The sequence below is a fragment of the Pinus tabuliformis genome, chromosome X, assembly GCF_031772625.1.
Source record: "Pinus tabuliformis cultivar Carrire ecotype Pingquan chromosome X, CPIR1, whole genome shotgun sequence".
Taxonomy (NCBI): Eukaryota; Viridiplantae; Streptophyta; class Pinopsida; order Pinales; family Pinaceae; genus Pinus; species Pinus tabuliformis.
This window is the reverse complement of record NC_142308.1, coordinates 768,697,583-768,714,292: the sequence shown is the minus strand read 5'-3', so window position 1 is coordinate 768,714,292 and position 16,710 is coordinate 768,697,583. Positions and strand designations below refer to the sequence as shown.

Genomic DNA, 16,710 nt, shown 5'->3' with positions numbered 1-16,710 from the left:
CATTCCGGGAAGAATACTTGATGGAACAACTTAGTGTAATAGCTCTTTGGAACCGGAATGAGAAGATCAACGGGATGTGATGGTGGGAAGTGACTTTTAGTGGCCTAAGGAGGGGTGGTGGCTGATTTACCATTTTCCCAAATTAAAAAGGTATTTTAATTAAAATAAAAGCAGTGAAAAGGAACTAAGTGATTAAAATAATAATAAAATAAAGGGTGCCAGAGGGAGGTCCATCATATCTATAAAAGAGGAGGAGGAGACCATTTTTATATATCTTGGAGTTGAGTGCTTTTCTTGTGGAGAGTCTTGGAGCACCGAGATTTCCCAGCTTCAGCAGTAGCCCTAGGATGGAAACCCTTAGGTGATTCAACGAGAGTGGGTGAGTACCCATCTCTCCCCTTGGTGAAATCATCTGGAATTCATAGGAGAGCTTAACAGTTGCAGTTCAGTTCAATTTGGGAGGGCTAGTGCAACATTGGAGCAGGTTCTTGAGGCCAGTTTCCCATCTCAGCTATATTAATTGCATCAACATGTAAACCCCAATTTATTTATTATAATAAAAGCTGAGATTATTTTCTGCTCATTGTATTTTTGAATTGGAAAACTCTATTTGCTATATTTTACATGACAATCTTTTGTTAAATGAATGGATTTTTATATGTAGCATCTTTCTTGAGTTAAATTCCGAGAATTTGCCAAATTTTTTAGTTTGGGATATTACAGAGGTATCAGAGCTGTGGTTCTTGGCAGCCTGAGGGTCTTAATTGCAGATTGTTCGAGGGTTTTATTTTGATTGTGCCAATTTATTTTGCTAAGGAAGCCAAATCGTTGCTAAAGAACACTTTATGGCTAGATTTATCAAGCTCACATTGATTGCAAATTTGTTGCACATGTAGTAAATGTCCTACAAATTTCTAACAAGTTGTTCCAGGCATAATAACAATTTGACATATTTGAGTCCAATGTTGAGAAGTCAAAAAGTCATCGATCAAATTTTTTAAGGGGCCAAATTTTAAATTTTAAAGGGGGGACTAAACATATATTTTGTTTAAAATACAAAGCTTGGCAAGGTAAAGGGCCACTTGAAAATCAAATTTCGAAGGCCAAAGTTTGGCAAGGGGCAGACACATATTAATTTCCCAAGGCCGTTTTGAAAATTAAACTAAGGCCTAATTTAAAAAACTAGGAGGGTCATGCATTTTTTAGAAACCAAATTTGACAGCTCCTTGAGAGGCCAATTGCTTGATGGAGCCGCTTGGCGTGCACGTAGAATAACATATAGAGGAGAAGTGATTACATTTTATTGAAGGCAAAGCTATACTTGCAAAAGCCGAATTTCATTGTGGCGAAGGCAATCGTCAAGCGTTTGTTGAAGTGTTGTAAACACAACGCCAAATCAAGACTTGTGAAAAGGGATAGAAATGAGCGGAGAGGAGTGAGATATATGATATGGGTAAGCGGGACCACATAACGAAAATTAGGGTTTCCCATGTAATGCCACTCCTAAAGCTTAGCCAATAGAGGATATCTCACAGGACTAGTATACAAGATGAACCCCCAAGTTGAAGTAAGGTAACAAGAGTACAGTCAAAGCCCTTTCTTTTCGCCGAATCCCCCTACTAATCCATGTCCAAATGTGCCCAAGGAAAGCAAGCATAAACACCCAATTACATAATGAAAAATCATACCTTTGGGGTTGGAAGGCCCACTTTCAAACATACGATCATAAGAGATGAGCGAGGGCAGAATGGCTAGCTCAGGTAGTGGAGAATAATGGCACATTGAGCTATCTAGTGGCTGCAAGGGACTGTTCCCTGCCGATTGAAGACAAATCTAGGAGTATATTTCTCCTAAAGGGGTCACCTAAGAAACCAGATTCATCCTCCCCCCCCACATGTCTTGAATCACGAGTGTTGAACACGATTCTCAAGGGACACGTGTTTGATTCGTGGGTTGAGCAGGTCCAAACATGAGCAATTCATGGACCTAGCGAATCTGATTCTCCCGAGCAATGTGTCACGATTTTGTGATACATGTCCCTCTCGAAAACCCTATCATGGCTCTTTAAAATCCCGATTTGGGCCACTTTGTCATCATTGTAATGTGTCTCTCTTGTCATGGGTGTGTGAGAGTGAGTAGAAAAAGGTCTAGGAGCGTGTTTCCTAATGATATGGGTTTGGATAGTAGTGTTGAGTTGGCATTGGCCAACTTGGATATTAATGAGCCAGTGCTAGAGCCTATCACTTTTGATGATGGTGATACTCTTGAGGGGTCATCTTCCACACCAGTAGATGCAGAGATTACATTGGATACAAAGGAGGAGGATGCAAAGGGGAGTAGTGGTTACCGTGACAGTGATATTGATTTTGGTGATGATGATTGATGAGCTACCTACTACCTTGTAGTTGTTTTGGGAAAAATACTGAGAGGGGGGGGGGGTGAATCAGTGTTTTAAACTCACTTCAAACTTTTCATTTCTTATTCTGCATTCTATATGCTACTGTCATTTATGAAACTCGCGTATGTTCCATCAATTATTCACCTTTAACTAGTGCATCATTATGTCATTATTCATTTATTAAGCAGAAAGCATGAGCAGTAAAGAGAAGATAACACAACACATAAGCAACCCACATAGAACACCAGGATTTTTAGGTGGAAACCCAATATGGGAGAAAACTACCGCTATTGTTGTGGCTGTCTTCTTTCTTATTATAAAGAAACCTTTTACAATCTTGTACTGGCGCAGACTCTTACCAGTACACAAGCACCCACCTACAGAAGGCTACAACCTTCTCTTGTTCTCCAACACCCACTAGAAGGGAGCTCCAACGCCTAATCTTGTTTACCGGCTCCTACCGGAAGGGAGATCCTACCCCTTGCACAAATTCTCCAGCTACTACAGGAAGGAAGCTTCGAATCCCTTATTGAAAGCCCTAATCGTTAGCACCTCTGTGGACCACGTTTCATAATATTTCATACTGGATCCACTTGACTGAAACCATCAAACCTGTAGGCCACTTTTCATCATATTTTTAGATTGGACCCACTTCCAACATTAAGCCCAATATTAAATAACAATTATGAAACCAAACACTAAACCAACTTATCCAATCATAGTACCAACTGAAACACTGCAACATTAGCAAACCAATCAATGAATCTCAATCAACCAATGGAATAGATCAATAGGTCATATCAATGCACAACCACTCATCAATATACCAATCCATATATTGTTCATCATCACAGAAACATAGTGTTGTTCCTGAAAACCCTAATCAGACATACGTCATAGTGTATACGCTACTTCCCTAAAGTAGACTAGCGTATGTACACGAGTCCTCTGAAGAATACCTGTGTACAGATCTCAATATACCGATAGCTGAATCTTAATCACTCTGCTACTGAAACAATCACTAAATCAAATACTGAATCAATCACAGATCATTGAGCCAATTACGATCACAACACAGTAACATCTTTACTAATCAACATTCCATTCCATAACAAACTCAACCCAACCAGTACTGTGAAGCACAAATTATCATGATAGAGACATCATCAACAAACAACAACAAACATAAAAGAACTAATCAAATATCATCAATAAGTCATACTGCAAAGCCCTAGCATGTGTACGCGACTTTCATAAAGCCTATCTGTGTATGTACGCGCTTATCATTCACAACACCCGCGTACGGATTTGTACATACTGAAAACACTTTGCAGAATATATATGCGACTACCTAGAAGCATATCCATGTATGCACGCGATTTCTTTGAAGCAAACTTGCGTATAGATCTTGAAATTACTGAGTCAAACCTTCACTGCAACCACAACACATACTGCGCATGCTTCACCATCACATATTCATATTAGAGCATTATTGTCAGCACAAATCTATCATTGTTAGCCATTTTCAGTGAGTACATCAAACAACCACATATGTCACCATACTTCAGATCTTTCAGATCTGAGTCCTCTCCTAGCTCCTTAGTGCACCTCTAGTTCAGATCAAATTACACATTAATAACCCATAACTTGCACACTTAACACTTTGATCTCTATCTCCTTATATGGCTTTATCCTTAGCCAATACCTTATGCCAATCCCTTTGAGGTTTGCCTTCATTGCTGCAAACCAGGCCTGGTTAGGGCAAAAAACACAGTCCCTTATCCAGCCTTAATTTATCCCAGAATTGCTCCCCTTGAATGCGACTACCCCGCCTTGAGTGGCTGAGGTAGTTTGATGTTGTCCTAGCCTTCAAATAGAACTTGGAATTCCTTCAAGTCATTGCGGCTGTCCAAGATCTCCACTTACAGGTCTGCGACAGCTTGTTTTGGGACTGTCCACCCTCAATTGGCCCTCAAACAGTCCCTCCTCGCCTCGACCCTCTAGCACAACTCCTCAACCCTCCAACAAACAACTTGGTGAGCTAAAATGGGCCTTAAAACAACCCTATGATGCTCTCTCTTATTCGCTGTTAAACCTCCTTTTGCTGCGGCCTAAACAAGGTCCTTTTCTCCTCAACGAGCTATTTTCTTGTGATGTGTTGCAGCAATGGATATGTCTAAATGAGACACAATCACCTCCTATTTATACACATAAGAAGGGCTTCCCAAAACGCCTAACAAGGGCTTGTCCAGCTGTCAAGAGGCTTACTAAACTTAAGGCGACTTTAACTCATTTGGTGCAAACCCACTCCACAATCCAAAAAATTCATAACTCCATTTCTACAACTCGAAATTGGGTGATCTTTGTTGCGTTGGATTCGTCTCAACGAGATCTATCATCCTCATCCATCACATGTCGAAATTTGTTCATAGTTTTGGCCCAAATCTCGATGGCTGCAAAACCCCAACCTTGGGTTCCAAGCCCACAAGTGACTCTTGTGGCGCTTTGCCCTCCAAACCCTGAACCCTAGGGCTTGGAGTATCACCCAAGCTACTGAAAAGTCAACACTCTCTCTTAGCGACGAAGGTACTTACAAGACTAGGAAGTAACTCATCATCATCATCACTACTTGCAACGCTCGCCCAACTCTTGGTGCTCACCACTCCGGCAATCCCTAAAGAATGAACTAACCCTCTCTCGGAAGTGTCGCTATCACTGGAAGCATCCTGCTTCTTCTTCTTCTCCTGTATCACTTTTGAATCCCTCTATGATTCCTTCTTTCCAGATGTCGAAGCACCCTTGCTTCCCACTGACCACGCGCTCTTCTTGGGCTGCAAAGTCTTCCTCTGAATCTGCAAGCTCCCCTTAGAACTCGACTCCCTCTAAGCCTTTGGAATTTGGACCTTCTTCTCCGGAACTTGTACCTGTACCTCTGGAACTTGCACTTGCTCCACCTGTTTCTTCCCATGATCCATAGGCTTGCCCGTTAGCCTGTATAAAACATGCACTCTAACTCCAAGCACAATCCCATCGGAGCTAGAGCCTCTAGGCCTGAGTCTTGCCTTCCTATCGTAGAACAAGACCTCAAACCCCTTCTTCTTGATCATCGAGACAGAAATCACGCTATATTTGAGACTTGGTACAAATAATACATGTTGGACCCGCATCACTCATCTTGTCTCCATTGTGAATGCCACAACTCCCGATCCTCAGATCTCCTTCTATCTCTTGTCACCTAACACCAAGTGCAACTTCGAGTCCCATTTAGCTAGAGTCTCAAAAACCCCCTGTGACCCTATCATATATTTCGTCACATCACTGTCCACGTACAATACATCCTCATTGATAGTACCCTACGAGAAATGAGAGATCATAGCAAAGTCCTCCTCCTCCAATCTCCTGGTGAGAGCATCTGTCTCAGCAGAAGTGGCAACACCGTCAACTTGCTTTCCTTTCTTTTTCTCGTCATCACCTTTCTTCTTCATTGGACATCTCAACGGAAAATGACCCATCTCGCCAAAGTTGAAACACTTGACTTTACTCAAGTCCTTCTGCTTAACCTTCATTCGCGCTGCAAGTGCCATGTCATCCTTTGAAGCCCTCTTCTTCGGATGAAGATCCTTGTCTCGTAACTCTTCCTGAATGAAGTCGTCCCACAGCCTATTCTGGTTTGGCATCTTCTCTCTGGTAACAATACCTTCGATGAAGGGCTTCCATTCCTCGGTGAACCCTTTCAAAGCAATCCTCACCGTATCAGAATCTGAAATAGTCACGCCGACGGTAGCAAGCTCATCTTTGACTTGAGACAATCTCGTCAGATACAAAGTCACTTCTTCACCCTGTATCATCTTGGTGGACTTCAACTTATCCTCCAATACCAATACTCGGTTCTCATTCTTATTCTGGAACAAATTATGAGGAGCCATCCACATCTCATGTGCAGTGTTCTTTCGAGACAAATGAAGTATTAGGGAATCTTTCACACTATCAAGGATGATCAATCTTGCCCTTGTATCCAAATCCTCGTACACTTCCAACTCCTTTGGGTCAGTTGGCTTCTTTATGGCTTTCTCGACGAACTCCCAGATCCTGTTGACCTGCAAGACCAAATTGATCCTTTCCTTCCATGGACTATAGTTGGACAAACCCTCCAACCTGTCCTCATACTAGAAACCAACTTGCAACTTTGACATTGTCACCTACAATGTGACCAACTCCCTCTTAAGTTGTACTTCGCTGTGCACAACTCTGATTCACTGACTTCCAAAGTAGCTCAAACACCCTCTGATACCATGTTGAATTTCCACGATCTTGGGTCTAGGTTAGAATCTTAAAATCTCTGATGCTACCAAACCAAGAATCTCAACAAGAACTACTTTGAACAGTGGAAAATATAAAGCAGTAAATCACATATGCATAAGTATACACAATGTTTAACAAATATTGTACAATAATTTACAGTCCAATCTTCGTTATATTAAACCAATCTAAATAATACAACAATCTATGGAATACAAGATACAATGACAATCTTTGCTGCAGCTTCAATGTCGTATCTTGTCCTGCCAGTCCTTCGCTTCCGTACTGATATCTAGCTGCCCCTTAGTCCTTCAAAGGACAACACATAGAGACTCCAGGAGGGCTGCCACCTAACACTGTTGCAAGTCACTTTTGCTGCATGTACACGAGTTGATCCTATCTGATCTCTAGGCTGGCCAATCCCTGAGCTCTAATTCGCCAATCTAGCAGTCACTTTTGTCCATCAAAGTGCTGCACATTAGGCACTAAACTTCACCCAACTTTCAACTCTCTTTGTCACTTCAAGATTTCTTGTCTAGGGCTACTTTGGGTAGCCAACACACTGCCCTCCACCAGACAAATGGCACCCAATACTTCACGGTAGGATTTGCTCCTAGAAAGGCTTTCTATCACCGAATCAAGCCTTCAAATTGGCTCCCACAGGTTGCAATAGCAATCGATCCAAAACTGATCTGAATCATGGATCCAACACCTAAAAGAATGTTTCACAAAACATACCTTAGATCACTGTTTGAGGTTTGCCTTCATCGCTGCAAACTAGGCCTGGTTAGGTTACAAAACACAGTCCCTTATCCAGCCTTCATTTTGCCCATAATTGCTCCCCTTGAATGTCGTTTTGCCCCTCCTTGAGAGGACAAGGTAGTTTGATGTTGTTCTAGCCTTCAAATAGACCTCGAAATTCCTTCAAGTCACTGCGGCTGCCCTAAATCTCCACCTACAAGTCTGCGACAACCTTGTTTTGGGACTGTCCACCCTCAATTGGCCCTCAAACAGTCCCTCCTTGCGTCGGCCCTCTAGCACAACTCCTCGACTCTCCAACCAACAACTCGGTCACCTGAAATGGGCCTCAAAACAGCCCTACGATGCCCTCTCCTCTTCGTTGTTCAGCCTGCTTTCGATGCGGCCTAGACAAGGTCTCATTTTCTCCTCAACAAGCTATTTTCTTGCGATGTGTTGTACAAATGGATATGTCTAAATGAGACAAAATCACCTCCTATTTATACACATAAGAAGGGCTTCTCAAAACGTCCAACAGGGGCTTGTCTAGGTGTCAAGAGGCTTACTAAACTTAAGCCGACCTTAACTCATTTGGTGCAAACCCACTCCACAATTTCAAGAATTCAAAACTCCATTTCTACAACTCAGAATCGGGTGATCTTCGTTGTGTCGGATTCGTCACGACGAGTGCTATCATCCTCATCCATCACATGTCAAAATGTGTTCGTGGTTTTGGCCCAAATCTTGATGGGTGCAAAACCCCAACCTTGGGTTCCAAGCCCACAAGTGACTCTTGTTGCGCTTTGCCCTCCAAAACCTGAACCCTAGGGCTTGGAGTACCTCCCAAGCTACTCAAAAATCAACACTCTCCCCCTTTGACATCAAGGGAAAAGGGCTGACCAATGCTGAATGAAGACTTCTCTCTCCCTTTTGTAGCGAGGATCAGTGTAGGTTTGTTCTGCTGAATATGAAAACTATATACTGACCATGCTCCCCCTGAGCATATGATGAAGATCTTCAATGAAATACTTGACTTTATGATTCAACCAAGTATGACCTTTCCCTTCACCAATACTCATGCTTACATCAATCACCCACCATACTGGGGTTACATATTTGACTCAACATTACATCTAATGCCCAAAGTAGTGGAATTACATACATAAATGACTTGACCCCAATAGCCCTACATGATTGAATTTTACAATGATTTACAACATGGGTCTTTATATGACCTTTACATCAAGAGACAGATATGACCTTTTTAACCAAAACCAAGAACCTCGCTCATGAGGTTGCAAGACCACGATAGTCATCAGTAACCATCATACACCATATAGGAACCTGCAACATGAACATCTTCATCATCATTATGTAGGACAATGTAGTCATCAATATTTGACCAAATGTGCAATGTTTCCAGGCATCATTAAGCAGTGGTAGCAACAACAACAATAAACATCCTCTTGAGTTCATGTAACATGCCTTTTCCACATATAGGAAGGGTTATAATCAGCAATATCAATGCCATGATATTATCTTCATGCATCCATCAATAACGATCATAAAGTATACTTCATCGAGCATATCAAAATGCAACTTAAGTAATCATCTATAAGATCCCTATTTGCAATCCATCCATCATTGATAACCCATGACATAGTGACAACAATTTGTATATATCTTCTCATCAATGAGAGATGCCAACAACAACGAGTAAATCATGAACTCATCATCAACCAATTGTAGCATAAGATTGTGCAATCAAGCTCTGTGAGTAACTCATCTCCTTGATCTCATCTCATCAAGATCAGCATGCTCTCTTCACACATAGGAAGAGTCACAAACCTCAAGCAGCATATACGTCATCATATGCATCAATAACATGTGCGCAAACAAAGAATATCACATAGAACTGAGTAACAACATCATAGCAACTTTTCACATATAGCTCAAGCAACATATAGGCATCATCCATAACTTCACCATATGCATCATAGAAGACATAATGACAACAAAATATAAATGTCAACAAGTAGTGAGTGAATCATTAACCATAGCATGCACATCTTCTTCATCAAGTGATTAACGTAGGATCATCTTCACTGAGTCATCATCTAGGAGTTCAACAACATGTGTCTTCAACAACATCATCTATACATCACCAATGATATATACTCATCATAAATCAATAAGAAATGCTCTAGACATCATATTGCTAACAATGCACTATTAGAAGCATAGCAGATGCTCCCCCTGAACCCGTGCCATCTTATCATTATCAAATCTGAATATATCCAACTCATCAATCAACAAATCCATCAAGGAATCACAACAACAATAACATTTTTAAACATCTCATGAACCATCATGAACCAACCATCATTCCTAAGAATTACCAAGAACCAGAAAGCCAAATAATAACTGATTGAAGCATATCATATTACTTCCCCGGAGTCTGTCCCACTGTTTCTTCATCTCAAAGAAACATATGCCACTGTCTAGATCAATTTTCGTGTATATACGCAACTATCCTTAATAAGATCCATGTACATAAAGTAAAACGCTGAACTTTCATAACCACAACTCCCCCTGAGCCTGTACTGTATGTTCATGTTTATTGTTACTACATCAGATGTAATGTTAGTAATACCAGAACAAAAAAAAGAATATCAAACCAAAATAGAGAACCATCACCAAGATACTCATGCATAGTCCCCCTTGAGATCATACATCACTAATCCTGTGGTTCTGATTGTGATATTCCTGCTTAGTGTTTCACTAAGGGAATATTGAAATTTTGACCAATTTTGGCATTTTGCATTATTTCACTTAGGAAAAGGGGGCCTAGGGGACTCATAGGTGATTTTTGGCCTAAGAGGTACTCCAACTATAGTGCTCAATGAAAAATTGCGCTTTGGTGGAAAGTGGGGGCCACCACGAAGGCATTTTTGGCCCACATGGAGAGTACGCTCTCATTGGCTCGAAAAAGGTGGGAGAAAGTCGATGTTTGCCCACATGGCCAGTCTTGGAGGCAATTCGATAAAAGAAGGGAGGAGCTCTCATTTTGGTTATCATTCATCATTTCAGAATTTGTCTTTGACAAGAGCAGTGAGACAAGTCTGCATGTGCTATTCAGCACACCGGGTGTTTTCGAGTGGAAATCCCAGCCCTTGCTTCGGTGGACTTCGAGTGCCAGCCCAAAGAGGGATTTCTTCTTCAACCTAGTTCGTACTAGTAGGAGGAGGTCAATTTACAACAACAAAGAGAGCCACAACAGTGCAGGGAGTGCACAGTGATTGCTAGAGGCACTCCGAGAGTTTGGGGATTTAAGGGAGTTCAAGGGGGAGATGGAAGGCTTGGGAAGCCTTCTAACAGGGTTTGCAGGCATTTTGGGGGCATTTCAATAGGAGGTCGAATTTCCCTGCAGGAGAGCTAGTCGAGCTCAAGGGGGTCGAAATTCCGGAGTTAAGCTTTGGCCAAACCCTTCGTGGGTTATTCTGGGTTTCTTGAGTAGAGGCCAGTTTTAAATTCTCTGAATTTTCTAAGCAGTAGAGAGGGCTTTAGCAGCTCTTCATTTCAGGCAGTAACACCATTTTCTAGGAATTACAACCCAGTGGTTGGGCCAAATTGACAGAGCTTGGAGGAGGGTGATTCAAGGATCATTGTGGGCTTTGCTAGCTTGCTAAAAGCAAGCCCAGGTGCACTCATTTTAGCACCTTGATTGCACACCTTTTCCAATTAATAAAATGAGTATACAACGCTGTTGTGTAAGCATTTTCATGGTCTGATTGTCTGTTCTAGTTTTTATGATGTCTGACTATTTTGCTTTGAATATTTACTATTAAGTTTCCCTTAGGGATATTACGCTGATAGTCATCATTTGTTCTTCATGAGGTCATGTACCTCACATCACTTCTGTAGTCACTGTGAAAAGTAAGCTTTAAAATTGATGGACTGCAGTAGGGTCAAGCTTCCCTACATTTTTGATTGATGTTCCTTCTTCCTCCATATATGCTTGCAATTTCTAATTATGTGTTGGAACTTATCCCACCTTTTTCTTCTATTCCAAATGTTTGATATGCAATCAGTGACCTTATGCCCAACCTTGTTACAAGTATAACATCTTATATGACCAGAAAACGGAGCTGAGGAATCATTTCATATTCCTTCTATTGCAATTAGTAGCTTTGTGACCAAACATGTTGCAAGAAAAACAATATCCCTTAAAGAAACCTGAGTACTTGGGAGCTGTTGATCTTCCTGTGAATATGCTTTTATAATTGGCTGCAAAGTGTCCAAAGTTATGATAGATAAAACATTCAACATTATTGTGTAGAGGAGAGTATTGATTGTTACTTCGATAGTTAGGAGTGAATGATTTGCTTAGAAGATTTTCTTTCTTTGGTTGTTGGATTGGTTGACTTTTATCTATTTTTTCAAAATTTGCTTTGACAACCTTATGATTGCTTGCACAAGTTTGTGAGCTAGATTAACCTTTTACATTTTCAAGAAAGGCAATACTAGATTGAATGGAGGGAGACCTTTGATTGCTAAGAATATTGTCCAATATATTTGAGCTATCTTGAAATATCAATTGCTTATCCTTTTTCGCTAACGTTCCTTCTAGAATACTTACCTCAACCTCTTTCTCATCTCTAGTCTTTTCCAATTGAGTTCTCAACTCTATGATTTCCTTCTTAAACTTGTTTTCTTGTTCTTTATATACTTGAAGAATCTCCTCATATTGTTTGTTTGACTTTTCAAGATTGGATTTGAGAGAGATGATTTCTACTTCAAGTCCTTCACAGTAACTAGTTCTTTCTTTAAGCTCCTTGGTTGTTGTATCCTCTTCATTCTGGAGTAAAAGAACTCAACGATTGACAAATATATATATAATTGAAAAATGATGATACAATTGTGGGAGGCCCTTGGCTTAAATACAACGTTGGGTGCCTCTTGGTGAATGGGCACGATCTTTGGTCATGCCCTTTTTCCTTAATTTAACTAATCATTACAGAGTTAATTAATTTTTACATAACATTGCCTTCATCCTGAAAAGATGCTTTGTCCTCAAAGCATACGTAACGACAGATGTTGTTGACGAAACATTTCAGTCTCTCAAGAAGCTTCCTCTTCTGGTAAGTCCTTTCACTTGATTAGGTATTCTTTGATTACTCGAGATCACAACTTCTTTTCGTTGATAGAGATGATGCCTTCTGGTTCTAGAATGACCCTTCCTTCGTCATTTAAAGTTGGAAGTGTTGTTTGTGCTGATTGATGTTCACCAAGTGCCTTTTTAAGGAAGGAAACATGGAAAACGTTGTGAACACGACTTTTATTAGGGAGGCTTAAACTGTATGCTACTTGGCTAATCTTTTTGTCGATTTGGTATGGTCCATAAAACCTTGGTGCCAATTTGTATTTTACCTTCTGTTTTAAGGATAACTTCTTGTAATACTAAAGTTTAACAAATACCCATTCTCCAACTTCAAATTCCCTCTTTGTTCTATTTCGATCAACTTGTTGCTTCATACGATTTCTTGCATTATTTAGATCTTGTTTAAGAGTTTGGACGCCTTTTTGAGTTTCTTCTAACTGGTTTTTAACAGCTGGAAGTTTTGTCTCAATAATGGCAAGGTCCTTCCGTTTCAGAGTTTTGTAACCGTATAGAGCTTGAAATGGAGTCATTTTTGATGACATGTGGTAATTGTACCACCATTCAATGAGATGTAACCACTGAACCCACTTGTTTTGTTTTTCTGTGGGATAACAACGTAGGAAGGCTTTTAAACATTTATTGACAATCTCTGTTTGGCCATCTGTTTGGCTAAACTCATGTTGAGGTAGGTTCCTATGATTGAAAAATTCCTTCCCAAAATTACCCTTAAATTTGGCATCTCTATTGCTCACAATGACCTTGGGAAATCCATGTAATTTGTAAACATTTTTGTAAAATATCTCAGCGATTTGTTTTGTTGAGTCAAATTTCCTCATTCCAATAAAGTGAGTATACTTGGTGAGTTTGTCGACTACTACAAGAATTTTATCCTTACCCTCAGACACAGGTAAACCTTCAATAAAGTCCATTGATATTTCTTCCCATTTTTGATTCGGGATATTTAAAGGATGAAGTAGTCTAGGTGTCATAATATTTTCATTTTTATTCCTCTAGCATTTATTGCATTATGCTACATATTTCTGAATATCGTTACTCATTCCCTTCCAAAAGAATGACTAACATGCATTATAGTAGGTTTTAAAGAGCCCTACATGTCCGACTAATAATGAATCATGTGACTCCTTGAGAATCTTGGCTTTAATCTTGGAATTTGAATTCAGATAAATTCTTCCTTTTTACCATAGAATATCGTCCTTCCATTCAAATTTTGAATTTTGAGGAAGGTTATTGATTATGGCACTGGTTTTTGGATCTTTTGCATATTCACTTCGAATCTCATTAAGCCATTTGGGAACAATGACCAAAACTGCAAGTAATGATGGTTCTTCGTCTTTCCCAGACAAAGCATTTGCCACTACATTGTCCTTTCCTCTTTTATGTAATATCACAATGTCAAAAGAAGCAATTTTTTCAATCTACTTTTGTTGTTCTTCAAAGAGCGTTTTTTGTTGGAGGAGGTACTAGAGATTGTTATAGTTTGTTCGTATGGAGAAATTACTTCCGAAAAGATATTGCCTCAACTTGTCTAGTGCGTGCATAATAGCGAGCATTTCTTTGTTGTATGTATATTTTAGACATTCTCGCTTATTGAGTTTCCTGCTTTCGAAAGCTATTGGATGACCATCTTACCTTAATACTGCTTCTATACGAAAACTTGAAGCATCACACTCAATTGCAAAAGGTTTTTAGAAATCTGGAGTTGCCAATATAGGGGCATTAGACATATTTTCCTTAAAGTCTTCAAAACACTTTTATGCTTCATCGTACCATCGAAATGAGTTTTTCTTTAGAAGGATTGTTAGGGGTGTCATTATATGGGCATAGTTTTTAATAAATCTTCGATTTTTTGCAAGAAAATATGTATATTATATATATATATATATATATATATATATATATATATATATATATATATATGATGTTTTGTTTGACGTTTCCATTTTCTTGGGGAAGGGGGGAGGAAGGAGGGGATGAGGTCACAATCCCAGCCATACTTGTTTTGGAGACTTCTATATTTTTCCACATTTCATGCAACTTAGATTGCCTCTTCTTGGTTCTAGATTTCTTGTTTGTTGTTTCGGCTTCCTTTTTTCAAGAACTGCTTTAGATGCTTTCCTAATTTTCTACCGAATGGGGTTTTGAAGGGGTTATAAGGCCAGGCAATCATCTGAAGATCAATTTTACCAATTCCGTATCCTTTATTTTTGTTCCTACAGCAGCCATCTTATCACTCAATGCTTTGATGCTGGAGATGAGATCTTGATCTTGTTATCTTAATTTTAGTAGCATTGACCATATCTTTTAAATATAATGCCTTAGACTCATTCAGAGTGTCAGAAATATTTATCAATTTCTTACATGGTGCATTAGATATTTGAGCATTTCTAAGTTATTTAATCGCATTGTTAGTCATGGTCGAGGTTAAAATTAATGATTTTTCTCGATTCCCACTTTCAAATTTTCTCATGCCATCTTGATTTGTGGGTTTCTGTTGTTTCCCTTCCACCAAAATCCAAAGATGTTTAAACTACTGAATATGATTGAGGATCATTCAGGAACTATCATGGGAAAGTTCCTCGAATGTTAGTTATTTAATCACATTGTTAGTCATGGTCGAGGTTAAAATTAATGATTTTTCTCGATTCCCACTTTCAAATTTTCTCATGCCATCTTGATTTGTGGGTTTCTGTTGTTTTCCTTCCACCAAAATCCAAAGATGTTTAAAGTACTGAATATGATTGAGGATCATTCAGGAACTATCATGGGAAAGTTCCTAGAATGTTATTTGATGCCCCTCTCAGGAGTAATGACATTGGCTATTTTAGTGTATATCTTGGTTTCTACACCGTGTACACAAACGTATCTGGTCCACATTATTCACTTGAATTGTTTCTAAAAGCATATGTTGTTTAGGTTACATTTCTCTACTAAGATCTTTTGGTGATATTTTGCTTTGCTTTCAGGCTGAACTCTGAATTTTTCCATGGAACAGGAACCACTACTACTAAACATTTTCTATTTTTATTTTTCTTGTAGGAAACAAAAGCAGGGGAAATTACTTTCTGAAGCAATGACTCCAGAAATAGGGTATGTAAATGCCTGGCGAAACTCATTGATTTGAATTTTCAATATGCTATTCTAAAAGATGAACTGAGGATGGATGCAATTTCATCTAATTGCAGTGACATAACACTCGAGCCTTTGGTCGAGCCTGGAAAAATAGTTGAGCAAGTGCATGAAGCTGGATCTCCCAGTCCCAGTACGTACTTTAATTTTCCATTTTTTCTGTATTTGATATAACGTGAATACAAATATGTTGACGTGATCAACATATGAAGTACAACATGCAGGTCATGTGGGCTAAAGGAGATTGATTACTAATATAATTGATACTTTTTCATGTCTCTTGCATTTTGGTTCATATATTCTATATGATACATCTTTTAGATCATCCGCCATTTTGAGCACATATTCAACAGGCATGTAATAAACATCAGAAATATATTTTTCGAATTTTTTGACTTTCATGGTGCTTCGATATGTTATTGCTCAGTAGTGCACCAGGCAAACCTAGGCAATAGCTCTGGGAAGCTAGCTCAACATTACCACTAATCACTCTTCCAATTGGGCTGGTGTTTTTTCAGTCACCGAGGGGCATCCCAAGTGTTCAAAAATCTGTATGTTAGCATGACAGATCAACACCCAAAATAGTGGTCCTTAGTATGAATGCCAACATACATTCTTTCTCTTTCTTTATTTCATATCTAGCTGCTGCAATTGGAACTTCCTTGCATTTATTATGCATCAACAGAGACATAAGAATGTTGATACTTTATACATGCAAGAGAGTTCCAATTTGCAACAGCTAGAGATGAAAAAAATAAAAAGAAAGAATGCGTGTTTTAAGTGACTGGTACAATCAAAGTAAAGGCATTTAGGCCACCATGTTACTGCACAAAGAAGACTATTGCACCAATGAATTCAAAGAGCTGTGAAGATTGCATAGTACTCTATATTTGTTTTGTCAAAGATTTGTTTGTGTCATAGATACATAAATACAAGTCTGGCTGAAACAATTTGCTCTGAAAAGGGT

General features: G+C 39.3%; 1 protein-coding gene across 1 annotated transcript in view; it reads left to right on the top strand.

Annotated features, from left to right (window-relative positions):
• LOC149142116 (sister chromatid cohesion protein PDS5 homolog A-like) overlaps positions 1-16,022 on the top strand; it is a 57,901-nt gene extending 41,879 nt beyond the window's left edge. The window contains exons 12-13 of the mRNA XM_089451412.1: positions 15,654-15,704; positions 15,800-16,022. Of these exons, the coding sequence (XP_089307538.1) occupies positions 15,654-15,704; positions 15,800-15,917 (169 nt within the window). The 3' untranslated portion in view covers positions 15,918-16,022. The remainder of the gene's footprint in view (positions 1-15,653; positions 15,705-15,799) is intronic.
• Positions 16,023-16,710: the final 688 nt, after the last annotated feature.